Genomic DNA, 27,801 nt, shown 5'->3' on the forward strand with positions numbered 1-27,801 from the left:
TTTTGCCATGGCAACGAAAAATGTTTTTGACAACTTAAAATGTAAATTTTCCCTTTGAAAATAACATGATTTTTAACGATTCCAAACATTTTACAAAATTGAAAAAAAAAAAATACCAAAATTATAAAAAAAAAATTATAAAAATTGACGAAAAAATCAAAATTGGTCACATTTGGATCAATTTTTTTTTAATTTTTTTTTCACAGGGAAATCGGTCAAAACCCATTTTATTTTATGTTGTAAAAAAATTTCGTTGCTATGGCAAAACCGTTGCGAATTTAATAAAATCCTTTTAGGATTTTTCAAGTTACATGAAGGTCTACCAATCCCCCGAGTTTGAACAAAATCGGTGTGTAACACCTCGGGTAGTCTCCTTGTTAGTGATCGCATATACGACCAAAAATCATTTCAACGATGGCACTACTTTGTCAATAGAAATTAAATAATAAACAGCGTTGGGAATTTAGTCAGGATTGAATAGAGCTATATATACATTGGGATTTTATATTATATCGTTTTAAATATATTTGAACGAATTAAAGTTTCTTTAAATAACAAAGCAAACATCATAATACTTCGAAATATATAAATTCTAAGTTTTCCAACTTTAAGATTGAAATGTCTAGTTTGCCAGCTCTGGAAAAAAGGTTGTGGGGTGGCTCTATTATACCATTTCGTATAATACACCGTTCGATAGGCAATGACTCGCTCTATACATTTACTTAGATCAAAACTGTTTCAGCCTTTAATAGTGAAAGACCCTAAAACAATAAGATGGCGGTCACTTTTAAATTCCTTTCGGAATTCTAACGGATTAACGCTGAGTTTACAAGTCGACACAACCGAAATATTAGTTCCACATCGACCAAAATTATGGGCCCCAAAGGCACCAATGGACAACGCTATCGATATAAAATTTCATACCTCATGAATCGACGTATCATTTATATCTGTGGCATCAGCGGTTGCCAAGAAATCAAGGGTCCAAAGTTACAGGCCCCCGACGACCCAAACGGGTATCGCACCTCTGAGAGGTTTTCATACCCAGCGCCTCCAAACCGGAAAGAGGTGCAGTCATTTATAGTTAAAGGTGAGAAAGGTGAATTTAACTATGGCAATGTTACTGTTCCAAGTTATACGACCGCAGCCAAAACCATCACCAGAAACAAAAATTTAGTTATAATTTTTTCGGCCAATTAATAATAAATCAGCTAGGCTAATACCCAAGGCACCACCTTAGGGTCTAAGTCATCAAGCGTATGAGGGTGGTGGCAAGCCCTGCATGCCAACGAGCCAACAGCTCCCTACACTAACTATTACCCCCTCTTGCTACGCCACTGTGGCTAATCCCCTAGATTTATTGCTGAGTAAACGGTAAACACTCCTAGCACAATAATGCACCGTCTACAGCCTAGGGTTTTGTAGCGCTGATAATTTGCCAATCTCGGGAGACAAAACATTCGTCTGTTGAATAATGACTCGGAAACGCATCTCCAGAGGGCGGTAGTATCATTACGAAATTTCGTCTACTATGACAGGAATTGTTTTAAACGAGGATAAATCTTTAAAAATACCTTTTAATTAGTTGAAAATAAAATTAAGTTACAAGTGGCAAAATATGAAGGAAGCTTTTTCCAAGGCATTGGTTAACGACACAAACTATGTGCTATGCTTATAAAAATTCACTGAAAAAGCCGTGTTACAAGACATTTCAGACGAGTCGCTTGGAAAAGTAAGATATGAAATTGTCTTTTTGGTACCGAACTAGAATTTGATAAGAAGGTCTTGGTTCTTTCAGACTGCCTCTTTATTGTCCATATTCCAGATCTTCTCGTTTGACGACTGCCGCAATCGGTACTGCATCCACGTAGTCCCAAATGGGCTCTTTTTTGAAAGAGTTGACATCGTTGGTATTCGAAGCTGAAATCCATTTCTCTCTTAATGCTTAGGTACTCAGTGGTATCCGTGTCAGTTTCAACAGGATCGGTTTTTACGGTCAAAGATTTAATTTGAGCAATCGTCATGCGTTGTAGTTGCACCGAACAAGATTTAACTACCGTCTGACGACGAATGTTGTCAAATAAGTGTGGTTGTGACGGTGTTTGGTGTACTTGTTCTCGGTTATCAGTTGTGGAAGAGCCACTTTGGTTTCGGGGAATACTGTGAATTAGAAGGTGAGCTTGGGGGTTTTGTTTCCAAACGAAAATCTTCTTGAAACTTTGGAATTTAAGGGCCTTTGTCCCCTGAGCGTGACGTGCTTGTTCGTGCTTAACTAAATTGGTCTTATATTTGGATTGGAAACGGCACTGATTACATTGAAATGGTTTTTCCTCCGAATGCAATTTTTGGTGCATCATCAAATTACCCTTACGTGCGCATGCGTAACTACACTGATTACATTTAAAAGGTTTTTCCCCCGAATGCGATTTTTGGTGCATCATCAAATTACCCTGACGTGCGCATGCGTAACTACACTGATTACATTTATAAGGTTTTTCCCCCGAATCCGATTTTTGGTGCATCATCAAATTACCCTTACGTGCGCATGCGTAACTACACTGATTACATTTAAAAGGTTTTTCCCCCGAATGCGATTTTTGGTGCATCATCAAATTACTTTTATGTGCGCATGCGTAACTACACTGATTACATTTGAAAGGTTTTTCCCCCGAATGCAATTTTTGGTGCATCATCAAATTACCCTTACGTGCGCATACGTAACTACACTGATTACATTTAAAAGGTTTTTCCTCCGAATGCGTTGTTTGGTGTCTCAAGAAATCACCCTTACGTGCGCATGCGTAACTACACTGATTACATTTAAAAGGTTTTTCCCCCGAATGCGATTTTTGGTGCATCATCAAATTACCCTGACGTGCGCATGCGTAACTACACTGATTACATTTAAAAGGTTTTTCCCCCGAATGCGATTTTTGGTGCATCATCAAATTACCCTGACGTGCGCATGCGTAACTACACTGATTACATTTAAAAGGTTTTTCCCCCGAATGCGATTTTTGGTGCATCATCAAATTACCCTGACGTGCGCATGCGTAACTACACTGATTACATTTATAAGGTTTTTCCCCCGAATGCGTTGTTTGGTGTCTCAAGAAATCACCCTTACGTGCGCATGCGTAACTACACTGATTACATTTAAAAGGTTTTTCCCCCGAATGCGATTTTTGGTGCATCATTAAATTACCCTTACGTGCGCATGCGTAACTACACTGATTTCATTTAAAAGGTTTTTCCCCCGAATGCGATTTTTGGTGCATCATCAAATTACTTGTATGTGCGCATGCGTAACTACACTGATTACATTTGAAAGGTTTTTCCCCCGAATGCAATTTTTGGTGCATCATCAAATTACCCTTACGTGCGCATACATAACTACACTGATTACATTTAAAAGGTTTTTCCCCGGAATGCGTTGTTTGGTGTCTCAAGAAATCACCCTTACGTGCGCATGCGTAACTACACTGATTCATTTAAAAGGTTTTTCCCCCGAATGCGATTTTTGGTGCATCATCAAATTACCCTGACGTGCGCATGCGTAATTACACTGATTACATTTATAAGGTTTTTACCCCGAATGCGATTTTTGGTGCATCATCAAATTACCCTTACGTGCGCATGCGTAACTACACTGATTGCATTTAAAAGGTTTTTCCCCCGAATGCGATTTTTGGTGCATCATCAAATTACCCTGACGTGCGCATGCGTAACTACACTGATTACATTTAAAAGGTTTTTCCCCCGAATGCGTTGTTTGGTGTCTCAAGAAATCACCCTTACGTGCGCATGCGTAACTACACTGATTACATTTAAAAGGTTTTTCCCCCGAATGCGATTTTTGGTGCATCATCAAATTACCCTGACGTGCGCATGCGTAACTACACTGATTACATTTAAAAGGTTTTCCCCCCGAATGCGATTTTTGGTGCATCATCAAATTACCCTGACGTGCGCATGCGTAACTACACTGATTACATTTAAAAGGTTTTTCCCCCGAATGCGTTGTTTGGTGTCTCAAGAAATCACCCTTACGTGCGCATGCGTAACTACACTGATTACATTTAAAAGGTTTTTCCCCCGAATGCGATTTTTGGTGCATCATCAAATTACCCTTACGTGCGCATGCGTAACTACACTGATTACATTTAAAAGGTTTTTCCCCCGAATGCGATTGTTGGTGCATCATCAAATTACCCTTCCGTGCACATGTGTAACTACATTGATTACATTTAAAGGGTTTTTCGCCGCTGTGTCTTCTACTGTAGCGAATGAAACTACTTTTATTGTTGGTGGCGTAATTGCATTCGGTGCACCTGTTCTTCTTCTCTTCTCGGCTACTTATTTTGGCAGTTTCACCCTTTAAAAATCGGTTCAAAGGCTCTTTTGGATTTACTGATCTGACTCGCAAATAGAAACCACTTCTAGATAGGTCTATAAGTAAAATTTAAATATTAGCAAATAGCAGAATTTTTTTTAAAAAGTTTGGTCATTCAAGGCTTGTGTGCGTCAAAATTCTAAGAATTCTTACGTTGATAGTGAGGTTTCTCATTTCTAAAAATTTTGACGGTCCTTCTCACAGGAAGTGACGACATCTCTTCCCACGAGCTCTCTTGAGAAGAATGAAAATGCCTCTGAGCATTCTCACTTGGTCCAAAAGGGGTGGTAATTTTAAATAAAAATGGCAGCTAATATAATAGTCAGTTCACTTGATGCTTAAGAAAATAATCAGTATGATATTTTGTGAACGAAAATGAATTTCAGAGAATACAGAATGGTAAGCTTATTTTCATTGAAATCTTCCTTATAAATTATAAATAAAATGTTTTCTACCATTACATATTGTCGTGAAATTGGGTAAAATAATATTTATTGACCAGGGCTTAGTTTACAAAGTTCGTGAGATTTACATGAGCCGCCATCTTAAGAAGAATCTTTTTACATTTGACGCTTTTTAGTGAGTTCTCACGGAGAGAAAAATTCTCAAGAACAACTCTTCTAAAGATAAGAATTCCTTCTTAGAATTTTGACACACCCCTTGCCAAAATAGTTATGGAGAAAGTTTTCCATTTGACTACTTGATTCAAGCGCTTTAAACGCGAGCTTAAGAGAAATAAGAGGAGCGAAAGCCATTTATGGCCTATTCACGCGGGTGAACATTTGTACCAAAACGAGTTTCTCGGCGCATAGTCGAACGTATCTTGGGCCATGTTGAAATTCAACAATATATATTTTATCAATTAACAGAGCATGGTCTAGAGCGACCGCGAGAGGGTGCGAACATTGGATAAATCCTGAGGAAGGTGATGCCATTTTGGTGGGGGAAAAAAACAAAGAAAATTCGCCAGTAAAAGCAGACCATTACGGAAGCAGATACATTTTCGATAGAGCAGACAATTCTTTTTCTTGCCAGAATAGGTGAATACTTTTCTCTCGTTCGGGAATTTCGGAGTAGGGTAAGAAGAGTAGCAATATGACGTCATTTAGTTTTCCCTAGTAGAAGGAAAGTGAGGGTGTGGCATCGATCCCGGGGTCGGGGTCAGGTTCGGGATCGGGGTCCGGGATTTAAGGGGTGAAATGGGGGTTAAATCGTCGAAAAGTCAATGTATTTAGGGTATTTCTCGCGACGATTTGTTTTCTCATATATCAACATATTGTGTCCAGGCCAACTTGTTCATTTATCTCCGCTTATCTTGAAAGACACTTGAACGTATATCTTATCACGTTTTATCGTACGGAATAAGTTGAAATGATGTAAAAAGTGATAACCTAGGCGGCGCGTGCGCAGATTACCCCGGGGGACGCGGTTAATTTGAATTTAAGAGTGTTTTGACGTCATTGAATATTCGTTGTTAAAGTAGAATGGAAATATTTTTAAACTTTATTTTAATATCATTGTAGTGGATTTGAGTGTTTTGACGTCATGGAATATTTTTTTTGTTAAAGTAGAATGGAAATATTTTTAAACTTCATTTTAATATCATTGTAGTACTTAAATACACTTGACACTTGAATCTATATCACGACTATTTCAAACGAATATTTTAAGTATGAGAAACGTATCGTTCTCAAATGATACTTGAATATACTATAAAAGGGGTTGTATAAGGTTGTGGGAGGTCATTCCACGGTTAACTGCTGTAGCTATATTCAAGATGCCTAAAGCTCAACATATTTGCCCTACATGCGCGAAAAGTTTTTCTACCAAGTCCCACTTAAATCGGCATGTTAGAGAAGTACACGGTGATAGACATAATTTTGTCTGTGAAGTATGTGGTAAGAATGTGGCTAGATTGGAACATTTCAAGAGCCATCAACGAACTCATGACTTGAACGCACCTGGCCCTTCCGAACCCATGAACCTGTCTCGCACACAATCACCAATGCAACGTTCGCCATCACCAACCCGTCCACCATCACCTAGTCTGCTTCAAGACATTCAAATGGAATCTATCCAACCATCTGCATCAGCTTTACCCAACAGCCCAACACCATCACCTGTTCCCGCCTCACCAATACTTGATGAAACACCACCAGCATCTCCAAGTATGGTCCAGGCCCTAAATGATACGCTAGCGTCTATCCGTTACAATGCCGAGGACTATGATATTGATGTGGCTATGTTTATCGGACGTTACCGAGCCGCTTTCCGTAAATTTTTAGTAGAAAGACTGGCTAGTAAACGTGGAATTAAATGGTTCTTACTCGTAAGATCTGTTTATATGAGACCTTTGGGGGGTGCGGAACAAAGTGCGGAAGTGAGACCCTATTTCCGGAGCATTATGCAGACAACATTAACGGTCGATGTAATTGAAGACCAGCTGAATGACTGCATTGAAACAATACAGTCAGCGGCGGAAAACTTTGAAGCGACAGGTATGTACTAAAATTTATATATTATATTATATTATATTTTGAACTAAAACATTATATTTTTGATAGGATCGGGTTGGGTAATTGACCGTGTTCTGTATGTAGAATTAAATGTAGCATCTTACCAACCGTTGCGAGGGTCATCGTATATGGAACTACCTGAAAAACTATCTCGACGTCACGCGATTCTTAATATTAGAAACGAAAATGACGAGAAATGTTTTCTCTGGTCAATTCTCGCTAAACTTCACCCAGTTCCTCGGACTCAAAACGCTAATCGTGTTTCCAAATATACACCTTATGAAAATGAACTTGATACCAGTGATATATCTTTTCCTTTCAAATTAAACGCTACGGAACTTAAAAAATTTGAATTAATGAATAATTTATCAATATCTGTGTTCGGCTTTTCGGGAGACATATTCCCCCTTTACGTAAGCGCCAACAAGTGTTGTAAGGAAAGGGAGGTTGATTTGCTATACATCACCGACGAAACTAAAGATATTGACGATGGGAATAGACATTACTGTCTTATACGAGACCTAGGAAAACTGCTACAGCATCTAACAAAACACAGAAGTACAAGTTATTACTGCAGGTAATTTAGTTTCCAATATATTAGTGTGCAATCTACTAATTATTTTCTTTATTAGAATGTGTCTTCACCGATTCAGTGGAAACAACGCGGAACAGCGACGTGATGCGCATATCGAAGAATGCGCCACCCACGGCGTCCAAAAAACAGTTTTCCCTACCAAGAAGAAGACGCTTTATTTTGATAAATATGAGTGGACAGAAAAGGTAAAAATAAAAATTATTTAATTTAACTCTTAATGAAATAAAATTATTAGGTGCAGTATGTATTTTACGCCGATTTTGAAGCAATCCTACCGAGAGTTCAAGGATGTGATCTAGATCCCGATTTAAATACCAGCAAAGTAAACATGCACATCAGCTGCGCGTATTCGTGGGTGCTTGTTGGGCCTAACGGTAAGTTATTTGACAAAATTCCCTTTAGATATATTACAATAGGATACTTATAGGTGTACCTGTTCGAACCGATTGCTATCGAGGACAAGATGCAACTCGAAGATTTCTGGAGTCTATTCTGGAATTAGAGAAGGAGTTGATGGAACTCATCGAGACAAATGTACCAATGATTATTACCCCGGAGGAGGAGGAACAGTTTCAAGCTGCTACGCATTGCTACATTTGTCAGAAGCAGCTAAATCAGGGAAATATGCCCGCTGTTCGAGATCATTGTCATTTCAGCGGCAAATATAGGGGGCCAACGCATAACGTCTGTAATCTTCAAAAGAAAGTTCCAGAATTTATCCCTATTTTCCTTCATAACCTTAGCAGGTTAATTTATTAAGTTAATTAACCAGGAAATAAACCTAATAATAATAAATCTTCATAGGTACGATTTACATCTTATATGTCAGGAGATTGGTCATTTTAAGGAACAGACACTTGACTGTATTCCTTCCACTAGCGAAAATTATATTTCGCTGAAACTAGGTAAAATATATTTAATTATGAATTTAACCTTAACATTAATTTTATTGTTTTTTAGGGAGATTTCGGTTTTTAGACTCTTATCGATTTCTAAGTGATAGCCTCGATGCTCTAGTATCTAATCTCGTTTTGGAAGGAGCCAGTAAATTCCAGATTGTTAAGAAATATTTTGAAAGTGAGAAAGTTCAACTGCTTTTGCGGAAGGGGGTCTACCCGTACGAGTATATGGACGATGAAAAGAAATTTGACGAGACGATGCTGCCACCTAGAGAAGCGTTTTTCAGTTCATTGAAAAATCAAAATATTTTAGAAGCTGATTATTTACACGCCCAAAATGTTTGGACAGCGTTTAATATTCAAACATTAGGTAAAATTACTATAGTATAAATATTTCAAATCTCTTAACCTCGGTTTTCGTAGGGGAATACACCGACCTCTATGTGAAAAGCGATGCGTTGCTCTTAGCCGACGTTTTTGAAAATTTTAGAACATTATCTATAACTCATTATAAATTGGATCCCGCTCACGCTTACACCGCACCAGGTTTAGCCTGGCAAGCAGCTTTGAAGATGACCGATGTTCGCCTCGATCTCATACTTGATATAGATCAACACTTATTTATTGAAAAGGGTAACGCTTTTGTGATATTTTAAATATTATTGTATTTACATTGAATTTTTAGGGATTCGAGGCGGTGTTTCAATGATCTCAACTCGTTATTCTGAAGCGAATAACAAATATATGGCCGACACATATGATTCGTCTAAAGAGAGCAGTTATATATGCTATTTAGGTAATTTACATTTTTAAAAAAATAAATAATTTTTTTTATTTTTTTTTTATTTTAATTATTTTAATTTTAATTATATTAATTAACTTAATTTAACTTAATTGAAGATGCTAATAATTTGTACGGTGCTGTTATGTGTGAACCACTACCGCTAGGCGACTTCCAGTGGGTTCAGGAGGATGATTTGCAAACACTCTGTGAAAATATTCTGAGTATTCCCAATAACGTTGAAAACGGATACATTTTAGAGGTAAATAACAAGTGTTATAATTATTGAATTATATTTTTAAAGAATTGTTTCTTTTGCAGGTGGATCTTGAATATCCTCCAGAGTTGCATGACTTACATAACGATCTCCCAGTAGCGGCGGAATCTAAAGTTATTACATATGATATGCTATCTCCATACTCCAAAGATCTCTTAGGAAAATTAAATATTAAGGAGAATCAAAGTCTACCAAAACTTCTTCCTAATTTAAATAATAAAGAGAAATACATAGTACATTACCGCAATTTAAAATATTATGTAGAATTAGGTTTGAAAATAACCAAGGTTCATCGAGCTCTAACCTTCACTCAAGGAAAATGGTTAGAAAAATATGTTAGATTCAACACTGAACAGAGGAAATTATCCAAGAGTTCATTTGAAAAGAATTTCTGGAAACTAATGGTTAACTCTGTTTTCGGGTAAATCAATTTAAATAATTTATTGCTGTTTTTTCCCTTACTTCATTTAATTCTTTAGAAAAACAATGGAAAATTTACGGAAGCATATAAATTTCGAGTTGATTCATAAACCAGAAAGAATGTTAAAAGTTACAAGTTCCCCGCAGTTTGAACACTTTACCATCTTTAATGAAGAGTTAGCCGGCGCTCATAAGAAGAGAGCTAAAATTGTTCTTAACCGGCCTATATTTACCGGATTCACCATTCTAGATTTATCCAAGGAGCTCATGTATCGGTTCCATTATGGATTCATAAAAAATACGTACGGGGACAAAGCATCACTATTATTTACAGACACTGGTAATTTAATTTAATATGCATTTTTTATTTAAATAGTACTAATATATAAAATATTTACAGACAGTTTAACGTACAACATTAAGACGGATGATGTTTATAAAGACTTTGAAGTTCATAAAAACCGCTTTGACTTCTCTGATTATCCACCTTCGCATTTCCTTCATTCTAACCAGAATAAAAAAGCTCTCGGTTATTTTAAAGACGAGACAAATTCGCAGTTAATTCAAAGCTTTGTAGGACTTCGTCCAAAGCTTTATTCCATTAAATTGTACGGGGAGTCTAAGACCGCTGAAGAGATAGAAAAGGAGTTGCGATTGGGGAAATCTTTAGAGTCAATTTTAAACCATAAAAAGGTTTGTAAGGGCGTTGCCATGAACGTTATTAGAAACGTCATCCGCCACGAAGACTATGAACGTTGTCTTTTTAATCAAGAAACCATGTCAGCCGAGATGATGCGTATAGCTAGTTTCAAGCATGAACTATTTACTATAAATACTAGAAAACTTTGTTTATCACCAAATGATGATAAGAGATACATTCTACCCTGCGGGGTTCGTACATTAGCGCACGGTCATAAAGATATTGAAAAATTATAATGAATGCTTGTATTTATGTATATATAAAAAAAAAACTGCTATTGCTATAAATTGTAAAAAATTATTTTATTGAATACATTTTGCATATAAACTCTTTAATCATTTTATCGTTTACATATTTATCTTTCTTAAACCTAGACACAATGTTATACATTTCTATTCCTTTACACCTGTTTATAGCAAAATAGATACAGAATGCTCCACACGTATTACTAGAATTACTCTGTAATTGATTAGAATTAAAAGTTACAGTTTTACTGTTTCGTTCAATAAAGTCATTAAATTTAAAATAATCTGGCGGGTTTCCAAAGGAATCCATGAATTCACAATTTTTATATTTAGAAAAATATATTAGAACCCAGTGTTCTCCAGGTTCAGCACTCGTATCGGTATTTACAATAAATAGAGAAGGGAATATTTTTACGTATTTAGGTAGCTTGTCAGCCGCGAACACGCCTTGAAATATACTTTTAGTACTTAAATCTTTTTCAAGTATTTTAGTTATCTGTAGCGAATCCATTAATTACTGTAATCGAAAATCACGGTTCGATTTTTATCAATTTCAATCAAATTTTGAAACTCGGCGTAAATTAGAATGGAAATCGTCTCCGGTAACGGTTTTGCAAATTTTAATTCTAATCTCAGGTTACTGTTTTTTACAAGATGCAAGTGATTAGCGTTGTTATTAAGATCCGAGGTTAAATTGTACGCGAATAAACAATTTCCGTTAGGGTAATCTTCCCGACTTATCTGATTCCCTTCATCTACGTTCCACTGATTAGTTTGAATGAAAAGATTGCAATACGCTTGAATATATTGATTCTCCTCAAAGTTTAGAGATAACGCCTTATGAGGGACGCTGCTACCGTCAATGTACAATCCAATGCTTGATAAATCGAAATGTTGAAAGTTGTACGGGGATTTTTTCAAATCTCCTAGAAACGCTTTTTGTTCCACAAACCCGATAACAACTTTCTTGGGTGCTTGTCCGGTAAATAAATGATCTTGCACACTAGCCATAAGACCAGCGGGTATAGAAAATGAGGTGCACTCCGAACGAGTTACAGGATATTTAGCGGTTCCATATTGTAGCGCCTTGGCTTGAGCGAGCGATAGTTCCGGTATCACTTTAACTTTCCTCAGATAAAGGGAAGCTGATAAAATCTCCACTTTACATTTTACGTCGGAATGAACGCAAAAAGCTGCTCTATTTTTATCGAATTTAAATTTCAAATCAACCATATTTAATAAAAAGCGTGCTTGTTGACATAAATCAGTATGGACTACGCCTAACAAGTCAATCGCCCCTTTTTGCGCTAAACTCGCTCGTTTAGAGAAACCATCGTTATCGAAAAATGAATCGAACTTTCCAGGTGTATCCCGATAGAAAAGTGAACTCGTTAAATAACTTTTTTTCGCAGAATCTCCGAACGTTAATAAAGTTTGTATCATACTTTTATAAGCGTAATTTTGACTGGAAGGTGTTACTGATCTTTCATTAAGAAATACGTGGACGTCGCTAAAAAGCGAATGAAGAAACAAATTCTCGGGGGCGATATTATCGGCTGGAGTTCCGGCGGCCCCACCCGCAACACCTGGAACCGCGGGTTGCGGTAGTTGACCATTATCTTTAGTTACCTTAACTCGAACGTGCAGCAAAGTTTGTGAAAGGTCTATATACGTTTCAGAGTTACCGTTGATAGAAAATGTAATTGATGCGTTATCAACTATATTTGATATTGGATTATACTCAACCCATTCTCCACCAATAATCGAAGATTGTGTCATAGGTACTTGAAACAAATCTAGCTCGGAATTTATACACTCAACTGAGTGCGGGTGTAAAAGGGACATTATGAGAATATATCGGAACGTTTAGGAAACCGTCCTTTCGCTATCCTGCCTGCTGTTGAAATGACGCTTTTCGACTGAGTTCGTTTCCTTTTATTTCCGGAACCCGTCATTCTTTTAATATGATCCGTAGCTGAAGATGTTAGTCTCATGGCTTCATCAGCTGCTGAAGCTAAAGTTTCCCTTCCAGCGTTAATAGAATGCGATTTAAGCGCTGTTTTAATTGGGACTCCGCTAACAACATCGGTCGCTACTTTCGCTCCGGTACTTAAAAGTTTTTTTCCCAAGTAAGTAGCGCCTTTCTTCAGTAAAGGTACCGCGAATCTAAACGCTGAAGATAATATATTTCCTAGTCCATGTCCTCTTTGCACGGCTAAACCTCTATATACAGGTATTCCACCGAAACCAACCTGGTTTAAATAGTAACTTTCATAATCAGTTCTTGAAGGTGAATATTCAGACCTCATGATGTTAACTGTTCGCTCTCTTAAGCTAGAATGAAGGTGTGTCCTGAATGATTAAAGGTTTATAGTGAAGTCCACATTTTACGGGGTTTAAAATGTAAAACAACGTGAGCTTTTCCACTATGAAACTGTATTGGCTCACCTAAATCATCTGTTATATTAATCTCTATAGTCTTAATATTATTACACACGACTGGTAGGTAATGAGGTTGTGAAAATATTTTTGTAGTTGTTTTCCCATTAGACTCGGCTTTCTCTTCAACGCTTATGATTCTTAATAGAGGTGCTAAACTATCCCCAACAACGCTATTTTCAACCAGATCAGAATAAACGAATAAGGAATGTAACCCAGCGTTCATATCAACTGGGTAGGGGGTTATCATTGAATTTAAAATGGTGAAATCATTATCTCTTCTATCCTTAAAACCTAGTAAAATCGATAGATCGGGGCCAATTACAGCTCTGATTTTCGGTTGCAATTTAACTTTAATTCGATTAGAATAATTTAAATAAGCGAATGTAACTTGTTCTTCTTCTTGGTTGTGGACGTTCATAACATGTAATAGTTCTTCCGGAGTTTTATAAAAACCCGCGGGAACTTCAATTATTTTATCATATTCGAGAGGGTCTTTAACTAGAGGGTTATCAGTCATTTTATCATATTCGAGGGGGTCTTTAATAACCAATAGATTAGGTTTTCGAACGTTATGCCATGTCCGAGGATAGCTTATTTCCGCTAACCCAACTTCGTACTGTTCCTCAAATCTTAACGGTTCAGCTAAATACGTTCGAAATTTACCAACGCTATTATCTTGGTAATATAATGACGAGGAATCTGAAGGTAGCGTTACGTAAAAACTCATTTTAAATCCACTTCTTGTATCCAAGAATTAAATGTAGGGTCGTAATCTTGCCACTTGACATACAGTTCTACGCGGCCGTCCGATTTTTTCCTCTTTTTTATTACTTTTTCGATTATGAAGTAACAGTCTTTTAAATCTCGACCAACAATCTGAACCTCCTCTCGATAGAATACTCCTAAAATGGGGTTAGAATTTAAATCCATCAGCTTATATACAGGTGGGTCACGTGGTAGTCTCTCAGCTATTTTAAACAATTCTGTAGTAAAATTCGGGTTATATTTCTTATCGAAAATTGATAAATTTCTACTTATTCTACAAATATCTCCAATTTCAAACGCGTATGTTAACGGAGGAGAAAAATTTACCGAACCGTAAAGATTTTTCCATATTTTAGCAGAGTTATCTAGAGTAACTTCCGCGGGTTTACATTTAATTGATCTGTGATAACTATTGTTATAAGCGTTTATAATATCATCTAAAACGTCGATATATTTAAGGGTGTTATTCTGCGTGAAATAGCGATATAAACGAGATTTAAAACTTCTAATGAATCTTTCAATAATGGACGCTTTCATTTCTGATCGGGTAGCGAAAAATTTAATGTTCCTTCGTTGTAATTCACTCTGCACTTCTTGACAGACAAATTCGTTTCCATGATCACTTTGAATTCTTTTCGGTTGACAACCTTTTTCAAAAACGTTACGTAACGCTTCTAAAATTGTTACACCTTTCTTATTTTTAACCGCTACAGCCATAGCGTATTTGCTAAATATGTCGATAATACATAATACGTAGCGAGATCCTGAATTATATTTAGACAGCTTCTGAAAATCTGCCAAGTCCGCTTGCCACTGTTCGTCAATTCCATAAACAATAGTTCGATTTCGTTTGAATCGTCTTCTAGCAGGTTTATGCAGCGTATATGTATCCTGCTTTATTAGAAATTGTTTTACTTTTTCCAATGAAACCTTTAAACCTTTATGTCGAGCTGAATTATAGAGCGCTCGAACTCCAGCGAATGACCCTGGGTCTGCGGGGTTAGTATAGATCTGCTCAAGTTCTTTCTCCATATTGGGTAATATTTTGATGTAATGGCATGTAACGCCAAAAAAGGAAATTAAATAATTCTAATATTATAATAACTATGATAATTAATACAGCTGTGATAATTTTCGGTGATTTTGAAAATGATTGTGATAAATAGGCTAAAAGTCCTAAAGAGACCGTTTCTGTACAACCTTCCATTGTAGGCTTATACTATGAAATGATAACAAAATTATCAGGTTAATATATTTTATTTAGTATGTATACAAGATCTTAGAGGACTAGATGAAGATGATGATAACATTGAACTACTTGGTGGTGTATGAAATACAGCGAATGTTTTTAACAGTGTCAATCTTACAGGATTTTTAATTAAACGTTTTGAAATATTTGACTTATGAATGCCCTCGTAAAACTCTGTAACTCCTATAGGATCAATCGCTGTTCCAGGCGTTTTTCTCACAGCGTCATACAAAAGATCGATTATATTAGATCCTCCAATCACTTGTCCTCGAATAGAAAGCTCTCCTGAGTTAGCCCATCTAATATATCTCGGATCTTCCGTAGTCGCTCGGTATAAGGAAATCGCGTCACTAACATAAGTTGCAGGTAGAGAATAAGATATTTGCGCGAACCAGGTTTTAGGCCGTTCAGAGTTTTCAATAACGGGAGAGATTTGCTCTTTACGTACGTAAGTTAACCGTCGTTGGAGAGTTTGATTGTATAATGCTAATTTCTCTGATTCTTTTAAATCTGGATTATCTAGAATAGATTTCATTTCATCATCGAGTGTCTTCTCTTTTTGAAGTTCAGGTGTTTCTTCTGTTTTGGAAGGTGGAGTGTTTTTTAATCTCTCCATTACATCTTCAGGTACTAGAAGCATTTTTCGAGCCATCATCGGTTTATAGCTCGGCTAATTGCACTTCCGGCGACTGAGCTAACGATAGATAGCAGTGGCGCTAATAAAAATGGAAGAAAACCACCTTTTTGTACCAGTATCTTTCGTCGTTTTGATATAGGGTTCTTCTTCGACACGTTTCGTATAACCGCGCTATGTTTCTTTAACCGCTTACGATGACGTTCTGACAGTTCAATTGTTCCGTGTAATACATTTATACAACATTCAACGAGAGCCAGTATAGCTTCCTTGCTAGCGTATTTAATAGCTGTCTTTCTTTGATTTAGATTACAGGATGTTAGGAAACGTAGAAAGTCTAGGTTTTCCTTTACTCGTTTTGAGACATCCATTTAGAGATTTTCTTAGCCTTTCTTAAAGCGCAATGAACAGTTTCGGAATGAAAAGGGCAGTTTAATTCAACGTCTTCTAGTTCTGATAATTTAGGACAGCCGGTATCTTCGATGTTAGTTACTGGAACACCGAGGAGTGTCGATAATACTGCAGCTTTTTCTAAACCTTTGGTGAAAAACGAAGTAGCTTTTTCCGCTATCTGATTGCAAATGTCACGTCTCGTTCTGTAAGGACGTTCGCCGTCATCCCATCGAAGATGACAAATGTTATGAGATATCCATCTGCATTGTCTTTTATCTTCGTTTGAAAGCTCTTTGAAAGGGCATGGAGATTTGAAAGTAAACACTTCCGATTCTTCAGTTTCTAATACTACGTAAGCTAATTCTTTAATAATCCACTCTCGATTAACCCTAAAAAAATTCCCTTCTATAATACACTTCATTTTGGAATAAAGACAGCCGATTCTTCACCCGGTATTAAACCTGTTCGTAGTAAATACTGATCTGGGGTGTGAGGTTTCAAGTCAACTAATAAATACCCAAATTTCCGTGACGTAGCTTGTTGAAACGCATCAATAACGTATTTGCTATTGGTTGGAGATATCTGCCTCGCGAGATGATAAATTGTTGATTTATCTCGTGGTGATTTAAAAATAAATAGATAATGAGCATTTAAATTTAAAGTTCTTATTTCTTTTCCGGGGTAATAAAGGTTTTGCATTAAAATTAGTACGGAGGTGTTTCTGTGATGAGATCCACGAATAAATAAATTAGTTACATCTTTATTATTAGATATCTCGCATAACAAATCGTCTAAAATAACTAAATTCCTAATTTGCGGGTTTAATATATTAACATCGAGTAAACCTTCGTGAAACTCGACTGAAGGTGTGTGTTCTAATATTGATTGAAATAGTTTCGGCTGATACTCGGTATAACACCATATTATCCTCTCCGGAGGAGGGGATATGCAGGTCTTCTTATGTTGAATCAACCGTCCCACCAGGAATGACTTTCCGCATTGGGTGGACCCGGCTACAAGCCCATTCATTGGATGTTGTAAGCTTAAATCCATAATGGTTAATGAGAATCGGAACATTAGTGCAATCAATTTTATTAGTTTTTTAACAAGTTTTTAGCATTGCAAATTATTAGTGACATTATATTATTTAAAATTTCTTTCGACAATTCACAGCGAATAGTAAACATTTCAATAATATTTTCACAATCTACCGACATAATTATTTCATAAAAATGCAAATCTACACGCTTAGAATAATCTGTCATGATACAATCATGCTGGAGTTGAGATGGATGATCAATTTGGCAGCCATTGCACGCTTTCTTAAGAGCTCCGTGTAATTGTTTAATTACAACGTTAGTCATCGCCTCCTTTATTTCCTTGATTTGCTTTAAACACTTCTGAATAGACTCGTACTGGTCGAGGAAATTCAACCAAGAAGATTGAGCGAAAGCTACCCCCTCTTTAGTCGGTAACAGTTTTCCATAGTTTACCCCATAACCATGGTACATTTGTCTAACATCTAAAACCTTTTGTTCGGCAAATCTATGAACCGAAAACCGTTTGGTTTCAGAACCTTGGAAAACCCATGAAGTTTCAGCTTCGTTATTGAAATAAGCTTCAATGGCATCTTTCTTTGTCCATAGCTCTTGCAGTTCCGCTTCTGTTAGTTTAATGCCCTTTGTTAAATCTAATAGACCGCAGTAGATGGTTTCATCTGCATAAACGATTAACCCTTTATCACCAGACACAGGAAATGAACAATTCCTATAAAATAAATACATTAAGACAAGTTAAGAATTATCACTGAGTATTCTTACTTACATTTTAAGGTTCCTCGGAGTCACTTCCAATACAATTCAGATGGTGAACTTTCTAAATATGGTCTTACTATTATACGGTTTTCCCTTTTTATACTCTGAAATTATTTATCTTCGATATCTTATTTATTAAAATGGAGTTTAAAATTAATTCCATTCTACTTATACGCATTTTGAAGTGTATCGCGTTACGTATATAGGGATTTACCCGGTCCTCATACGGAATCACGTGTACAATTACAATACTTGAGAACGATACGTTTCTCATACTTAAAATATTCGTTTGAAATAGTCGTGATATAGATTCAAGTGTCAAGTGTATTTAAGTACTACAATGATATTAAAATGAAGTTTAAAAATATTTCCATTCTACTTTAACAAAAAAAAATATTCCATGACGTCAAAACACTCAAATCCACTACAATGATATTAAAATAAAGTTTAAAAATATTTCCATTCTACTTTAACAACGAATATTCAATGACGTCAAAACACTCTTAAATTCAAATTAACCGCGTCCCCCGGGGTAATCTGCGCATGCGCCGCCTAGGTTATCACTTTTTACATCATTTCAACTTATTCCGTACGATAAAACGTGATAAGATATACGTTCAAGTGTCTTTCAAGATAAGCGGAGATAAATGAACAAGTTGGCCTGGACACAATATGTTGATATACGAAAAAACAAATCGTCGCGAGAAATATCATAAATACATTGACTTTTCGACGATTTTACCCTCATTTCACCCCTTAAATCCCGGACCCCGATCCCGAACCTGACCCCGACCCCGGGATCGATGCCACACCCTCACTTTCCTTCTACTTTCCCTTAATGACTGCCAGTAGATAAATTCTGGATAACCAAACGGTTTTATCAGTTTACTCTCACTACACCTTTTTTTCCATTGTAGTGTATCCCCAGTACTCTGATCTTGACGAGTAGTGCACCAGAACAAGCGAATAGTTTTATTTTTCGTCAAAGGTGCGCTCCTTTCATTCCAGAACATGTCAAGAGTATCCACCTAATAACATCACTAAGGAGTTTCCCCTGTATTTGCGCCGTTTGGAGATACAGATGACTATTACCCGAGCAAATGGAGAAAAAAATTCCACAACGGGTTAGGCATAAGCAGGCTTTTGGGTAAATTGGAACAATAGCCCCACCACTCCCTTTTCCCCTATCTCAACCCCCCTTAGAGTACTGTGTAAAGAGATTGCAATGGTGCAAAAATTATTATCCGCAAAGCGTTATTTAAAAAGTTAAATAAAAATTTCCCAAAGACTATACAATGGTGCTTGACGGTGCCCCCCCCCCCAGCCCCGTTCTTATAATCATCATGGGTGCATATATAAACCCCTTTAACTATTTCTCCTTAAGCATTAATTCCCGAAAAATAATGTTTCGCGTTAGAAAACAAAAGAAAAAACTAGCGAAATGTGCTGACTAGTAAGTTAAACCTCCTGCACAACTACTTCTCGGAAATAATGATTAAACTGAGACCCAGATTTTTCTGAAACACCGTGTGTTGCGGCAATTTGGCGCTGCAGACCGAAGTTGTGTACGTAAAAATACACCATTAAAAGAATTTCCCGCAAATCGAGGTGGTTGTTTGAAAAAAAATGACTTTTTCCGAATTGAAACTTTGATTTGAGAGCTGACGGACTCCTTTTGTTTCGGCACTTTTCGTCTTTTATCGCAACGCCAAACGTACTTGTCGGTTGTTATCATCTGTTTGGTAAGACCCATTAAGTCGTCGCACTTGGGACGCATAACATCTTACGCAATGAGGCTGAGGCTTTGCAGCCACTCGATTAAATTTAACGGATCATTGGTAAGATCGTGGATTTCACACTGATTAAAGACTTTATTATTATACGTATATTGCGTGATATAACGCTTATAATCACTGTCCTCGTTGCCAGAATTAACAGAATTAGAATATTACGAGGTTTCGGAACTACGCGAAGACCCGGTATCGGGCATGGTTAGCGGAAAATGAATACGGTCTGTGAAATGTTTCTTTCCCATCTGTATAGTAGCCCACCGTCATTTTAATCCTTTAACAAAAGCAGCATATTTCGCGAATTTTGTGGTCCTGTTGGCGCCCTTACCACTCCCAACAAATAAGGCTGATTTTCAAAAGGGCAAAAACGGCGCGACGGAGAGCTCTCATCGCCGCGGAGTGTATTCTACGCCCCGAACCGTCGCGTAGGCTCTTACATCTTTAAAGTAAGTATACCTTTAAAATTAATTATTTGTGGCTAATAATTTTTCCACCATTAAGTTCCCCTTAATGAGTACGTTGGTAAGGTGTAACTAAAAAGTGGAAAAGATGTGGTGGGGCTATTGTTCCAATTAGCCGGCTTTTGTTAGCGAGGTTTTAAAGAACTTCCTTTATCATGAACGAGGCAGCCGAGGCTTAGTTAAAAATTATTCAATCTAATAATTTTCGAACATACCCTGTGTAATGAACTAATATAATTCATAAGGTTAATCTTACCTATCTGTACTGATGTAAATTAACATAATTTGTAGTACTGGAGGCATATATTAAATAATTACTAGCAACTTTCTTCGCCAATTCACGCTTGAGCTGAAATCTATCTATTTTTCGTTGAGTCATTTGAGTGTGTCGAAATTGTTTTTGAAAGAGAAAGTTCTTCCATAAGGTGACAATAGACTCGCGCCGAAAAGAAATATTAAGTACGTTTTAGAGTAAACTCAATTATGTTATGAATATTAAGTTTCAAAACGTTGCCCAACAAAACCTCATTAGAGTTACTACGCGCAGGGCCGTCTTTAGCTTTTAGGCGCCCCAGGGCTAATAATATTAGGAGCCTTTTTCATATGGCTTGGTCTCTATTGAATACTTTACAATTAAATAGGCTTCGAGCTTAGGAATATAGCGCCATCTGCGTTAATATCCGTTAACTTAATACGTGAAGTAATAGCAACTTTTGAATTTCTATGTTTTTCGGCTGAAACTTTCAGCTGTTGTGCAGAGATAATGTTGAACAAGCAGACAGCTTTCATATATTTCATTTAAGACTCGGTCAGAAGGCGGCGATGCCTAAATTTTACCTACGCATATATACTGTAACCTATTATAAAAAAAAGGATCAGACGCCGCCCTTCCATAGAGTGCGGTGTCCTAGGGCTTAGCCCTACATAGCCCAATGGTAGAGTTGGGCCTTCTCAGTAGCTGAATGTTATTCGCTTACGCCAGGTCGAAAAGTTAACACTTTTTACGCTTTTCGAAAATATTCACATTTTAACACTACCCCAGTAGCACCGAAATACAGTTGGTTAAGAGTCCATGTGTCGGGTAAGAGTCCAAAGTTTGTAAAAGGTAAAAATTACAATTAGCCGACTGTTAAAATAACTGTCGGCGATATACTTGTTTCGGGCCTGTTTACCGACAGTCGGCCGATCGTTGCATTAAAGGTCTCTAATAACCTCAATTAGGTTTATACAGCCGACAGTCGGTCGACTTTGGTCGATAACATTTTATTTTTAATTTAGTTAGCTAAACGCTGGCCGAGAGATTTACTAAGTGCCTCTCTCTATTCTAAAATGTCTACAATGTTTTTTTTCTGCTTCCCCGTGCGTAGAGTAAATTCTACGAATTGTAGCCGTCTTTCTGACCGAAATATAAAATAATTATAGGAAAAAGATCAGCTCCGCTGAGGAAAAAGGAGATATATAGGTAACCCTGGGCATTTTACTGCGGCTAAGAAGGGACAGGTATTAGAGAAGATAGTATCAATTGAAAACGCCTTAACTGGCATCCCACCTAATGACATCTAATTAAGTGGCATCGCCCTAAATGGTATAGTACCTAGTGACATCGCACTAAACGGAATCGTACCTAGTGGCATCGCCCTAAGTGGCATTGTACCTAATCTGGTACTGAAATCTGGTGTGTATTGAGAGGGGAGTTTTGCTTTTCAGCCTATATATAACGGCCTTTACATACTAAGTAGGCAAACTTTACCCGTATTTCAAAATTAAATTTTAGTTAGTACACTCCTATTTTGAATTAGGATTGAAAATAATTTATAATATAATAAAAACGTTGATTCGTGGGCCAGTTCGCGCTGGATGACGTAAGGAGTAAATTTCAAAAGCCTTACCATTTTCCAATTAAGGTATGGCACGTCGACACTCTAGAGTTCCCAAGATAATCTTACGGTGACGTTACCATTTTACTCTACCAATGAGAAATAATTTTTCCTAAAAATGTTGTGCACTAATAAAGCTATTGTGATGACGCTAGGCAATGTTGGAAATGTCGCTACTAGTGAGACTATATATTCTTAACGTTATAATATAGAATTCTCGATTTATTTTATGGGGATATATTTTGTATTTAAATGAAACATGTAAATAGTAATAACACTACCACAACTAAAATTTAATTTTGAAATACGGGTAAAGTTTGCCTACTTAGTATGTAAAGGCCGTTATATATAGGCTGAAAAGCAAAACTCCCCTCTCAATACACACCAGATTTCAGTACCAGATTAGGTACAATGCCACTTAGGGCGATGCCACTAGGTACGATTCCGTTTAGTGCGATGTCACTAGGTACTATACCATTTAGGGCGATGCCACTTAATTAGATGTCATTAGGTGGGATGCCCATTAGGGCGTTTTCAATTGATACTATCTTCTCTAATACCTGTCCCTTCTTAGCCGCAGTAAAATGCCCAGGGTTACCTATATATCTCCTTTTTCCTCAGCGTAGCTGAGCTTTTTCCTATAATATCTGTCCCTTCTTCTAAACTGAGAAATAAAATGAAAAAAGTTTCAGGACCATTGTACTAGATTATAATGTAAACAATAATGAACAGGGTTTTCATTTTAAGATAAAAAATATCTCCTCATAAAAGGTTATTTTGTTATGAGTTATTTATTTGGTGTCCAAGTAACATCAAATAGCTCATGTACTGTTATATAAACTGTAATAAATTGAATTTCAAATACGTACATTAAGATAATTATGTCATTGTTTATAAAATTATAACATAAACAGATGACAAAAGTTCTATTAAGTAAAAATCCTCCAACTAGGAAATATAAAACATTTAAAATGATCTCTTTCAGAGATAACTTTTTTCATGTTTATACTTATAAATCAAAACCGTTCCTGATTCAATATTGAAATATATATATTTTTTTGATAAATTTTGTCATTCCAAAAATAAAATAAGTTTTCAAAATTAGTACAATGGCACTTTTCATATCAAACCATAAATACATTTTGGGTGAAATTATGAAGTTATTTAGCAACTTGCATATAGATTTTTTTGTTCATTTTATTAAAATTCTATTATATCTATAAATTAAAATAATTTTAAACTTAATTAAGAATGGCCTACCGGCCATTCTTATTTAAGGGGTCAGCGCGATTTCCTATGGCTAAAATTAATACAGCCAAGCGCAGGAGAATCAATAGTCTGGTCGCTAAAAATTTTAAGACTTTATTTTAAGTGATTTTCATGCCCAAGATTCAGTATTGTGGATCCCTAGCGGGATTATACTTACTGTCAACAATTATTGTCTGGCAGTACTACAGTTAATTTTAATGTATCAGCGAGAAACGTATTACAATCCCGTCATTTAACGAAAGTTAGTCGACTGTAGATAAGAACCTTCGTACTGCAATGAGTTAGAGTATCATTTTTGACATGGAAGGCCACTGATCAGCTCGTATCCAGTTTCCCGGAAAAACGCAAAAATAAAATTTTATCCGTCTTCGAGTTAACGTTGCTTTTCGCAATTTACTCGAGAAATAATAAACCATTTCTTATGGGAACTTTATTTAAATCTCATTATTTATTCGTAATTAAGTATTTTTTAACTAAAAATTATCATTATCGTAATGAATTTAATTGTAGTGTAATAGTAATTAACATTTTACCGTTAAGCCTTTGCTTCGTCGGGAAAATTAGCCCGTAGAACCCGAATTACCCGATCATATATTCTAGGTAAAAAATAACGTATTTAGATAATATAGTAGTACCAGAAAGAATTTTGTGGAAAGTGAAATTTAGTTTAAAGTTAATTTTGTTTTATCTCTTCCATAAGTTTTTTTTAACAAGCTGATTTTTAAAAAAAAATGAATAATTGAATTTTAATTTAGGTGTATCCATCCTGCATTGTGTAAATAATTTTGGGAATTTTAATTACAGTAATGAAGTATGGTAAATATTTGAATAATTTTTCATACCAATAAACATTCTGGGCATTCAAACTTAATCCTTTATGTAAAGGCGTCTTAATTATTCAAAAGCTTAACGAGTGAGTAGACTGAAATTATTGTTATTTGAGGATCAGTTATCATCAGTAGTGTTACGAGCCATACCGTTGTAAGGTAGTACAGTCACCTTTCAAGTACTGTTGATAAATGTTTGCCTTTGTGGCTATAAATTACACGTTTGCCTTAGTGAATATAAATTACACTTTGCCTCGGTGAATATAAATTACACATGGTTGGTTTTTAATTTGAAAGCTCGGCAGAGTTGGAAACTCTTGATACATGATTGAGATAAAAGTAAACGATTAAAAGCTCTTCACAAATCATGCTATGCTACCCATAAACACTATCTCATCAAAGGTCTGTTTTTTATTGAAAGTTTTACCAAAAAGTCCAAAATTAGCATATTTCACTTGCTTACTAGAACCAGTTTTACACCTATTATCTTGTTATCTAAGTCTCAATGGGAAATTAAAACTCAATTTGACATAACCAATTATCATCATTATTTCCCAATGTGTAGTAAAATATTGAAAATAATATTCAATATATTAAATTACATTCAATAATATTAAAATTTCTGTTCAAAATATATTTAAAATTAAACCTATTTATTTTCTAACTTATGGCTTTTATTTTAAATTATTAATTTTAGGAAAAATGTGCCCTGTGAGGCAGAGCAAAGGGACAGCTATTAAATAAAAAATGCTTTAATCAAAGCAGTTGGAAGGTTTATTTAAGGGGTAGTTGGGATCTATGAAGGCACAGATATTGGAAATGTTTTAGAATTAAAGAGTTATTTTTTGGAATTATTTTAAAAAGCAAAATATATTTCTAAAATAATTTCCATCGATTTTCCTCACCTTTTATAGATTTTAAAACCCTTTCCTTAAATTTGAGCCTTGAAACTGTAACATTAAACTGAGAAAAATTTAAATTGTAAAGGATTACGTGTAAAATTACAGCATTTAAATTGCTAAAACTCATTATAGAAACTAAACTAGTAAAAAAGTCATGAATAAAAGAGATTTGCAATAAATTTAATCAAGACTGTTCCAAGTTAACAGAGGAAATTTGGATGTAATTATAGCTTCTATTTTCACGAACAACAGATGATATTCTCTTCCTATAGAGAGAGCATGCAAGTGCAAGGATAGCCATGTGTCTTGTCCTTTAGCTTAGAAAAGATAAGTCATGAATTTTCTTTAATTAAAAAGACTTCCAGGAGACCCTCTAGTCAATTTAAAATACATAATTCAGTTTCCGTACATTGTGAACCCAAAGTTACAACTGAATGACTTATTTAAATTCGACTAGGTCTTTCTTGAAAGTCCCTTTAACAATTCAAACAGGCTACTACAGTGTAACTGCACATATTTCATCAATCCTTTCTAGAAAGAAATGTGGTCATTTTAATGTAACTCTAAATGTTACTCTTTTTTACTACCAGCGGGTACTTGGCTTGTGAGGATCTTCAGTTTTTCATGATGTATGCCAAATTTAAATACTGATGGATAATTCTACTTTAAACCAGAAGTTTAAAATAATAAGTGCAGACTTGGATAGATAGAATTTAGTACATGTCTGTTTTATAAATTCGTTAAGAGAATTAGCTTACATAGAAAGTTGCAAACTCCTTTAACCGTTTAATTTCTTATGTATTTATACAAAATTTTAATTTAACATATAAAACAGCATGTTAATTAAGGTTATAATATTTTCCGAGTAGTAGTTTGAAACACAAAATTGCAGAATCCAGTTACGACAGCATAGCAGACGTCTATACGGGGCTTTTTTTGTATGAGACTCACACAAATCGGTGTCGACCCTAGGCCTTAGACACCAGCACACACAATAACTGATTAATCAGGGTGAGATATGTGTAACGGCCACGCCAACGGGGGGATACGTGGGGATAGGGGTTGGGACACCCCTTGGGGGAAGTATCCCGACCACTTATACTTAATTCTGAACTAAACACGCGTACTCCTTTACACTTTAAAATTTTCTCAGTTTACTGTTACAGTTTCAAGGCTCAAATTTAAGGAAAGGCTTTTAAAATCTACAAAAGGTGAGGAAAATCGATGGAAATTATTTTAGAAATATATTTTGCTTTTTAAAATAATTCCTAAAAATAACTCTTTAATTCTAAAACATTTCCAATATCTGTGCCTTCATAGATCCCAACTAGCCCTTAAATAAACCTTCCAACTGCTTTGATTAAAGCATTTTTTATTTAATTATAACATTGTACCATATTTAATAAATATTTTGGTGCCACCTTGTTATTCAACAAACCCACTGACTTTCAGCCAGAATTAAAAGAAAATCCTGCATTTATACACTAAGGCCAGGCACTTGGCTTTATAATTCGCTAGTTGACTTAAGCCAACAGAGGTACATAAAGCATTAGCTAATCTAAATATTATTTTAATTACTTTACTTAAAGTATTGTCTTGAACTGGATTTTTTCATTCGAACAATTTTTAGAAATGAAACGAAAGTCACCTTGGAATTATTAATATAACCAAAGGAAGGCGTGTAACATTTTAAACGAACACTAAAATACATATATTTTGATTGTTGAAATAGCATATATGTCCCAATAAAAGCCTCTGTAAAACTCCAATGCGAGAGTCTGTAAAATAAAAGACAACGCTTTTCATGTTGCGGTGTAATTGATAAATTTCTTTAGTTTGCTTCCCTGATGGTGGGAATTAAAAATTCAGACAGTCAAAAGTAATTATCACAAATTTTTCTAAAAAGGTTTTTCTCACAGGAAATAGTGTACCAATTTTGTAAGCTCATAAGAATTCTAATTTCTGCAATCGCTCAATTCTATACACCTTTTTTCTTTTGAATATTTGGCAGTATTTGCACAGTGAATTATTAACGACTGACTAAGTTCAAATAAATCAATCTCTGCAGCCAATTGATATCATCCCACAATGAAATAGACGAATATACGGCGCTAGTCCAATGACATCTGCTTTTCATTGTACATCCATTCAATTTATGTCGCAGTACGAAACCACTTTCTGTCTTAATTTTGACCAAAGTATATAGTAGACGAATATTTGGCCGTATTTGGACAGTAAATTATCGAGAACGGACCGACTTGAAAAAAACTGGTCTCCAGCCACTTGATATCAAAGAAGTACGCCACTACTCCGACCAAGAGAATGTTTTTACAAGGGCTCTTATATTCTCCGGTCCCATAGTCACATGGGTTAGACAAATATACGGCACTACACTCTAAAAACTAAGGGTTTAAATTTAAACCATATATGTGTATAAAAATTTTGTCCAAAATCCAATCCATCGAAGGATTTCATAAAAACCATTCTAAATTTAATTGGTTTAGTTCTAAACCATTTATATTTCCAGATAATTTAACATTTATTTATTTGGT

General features: G+C 35.7%; 2 protein-coding genes across 2 annotated transcripts in view; one reads left to right on the forward strand and one right to left on the reverse strand.

Moving 5' to 3' along the window:
• The window catches only part of LOC149921095 (calcitonin gene-related peptide type 1 receptor-like), a 317,091-nt gene that overhangs the window by 283,660 nt on the left and 5,630 nt on the right, over window positions 1-27,801 (reverse strand). The gene's annotated exons all lie outside the window — the stretch shown is intronic.
• LOC149921103 (uncharacterized) lies at window positions 7,543-8,172 on the forward strand. Its single transcript, XM_090163899.1, has 4 exons — window positions 7,543-7,689; window positions 7,740-7,878; window positions 7,932-8,038; window positions 8,161-8,172. The coding sequence occupies exons 1-4, from the start codon at window positions 7,543-7,545 to the stop codon at window positions 8,170-8,172; spliced, it is 405 nt and encodes a 134-aa protein (XP_090020025.1).

This window comes from Leiobunum rupestre, chromosome 11 (assembly GCF_980474605.1).
Source record: "Leiobunum rupestre chromosome 11, qqLeiRupe1.1.hap1, whole genome shotgun sequence".
Taxonomy (NCBI): Eukaryota; Metazoa; Arthropoda; class Arachnida; order Opiliones; family Sclerosomatidae; genus Leiobunum; species Leiobunum rupestre.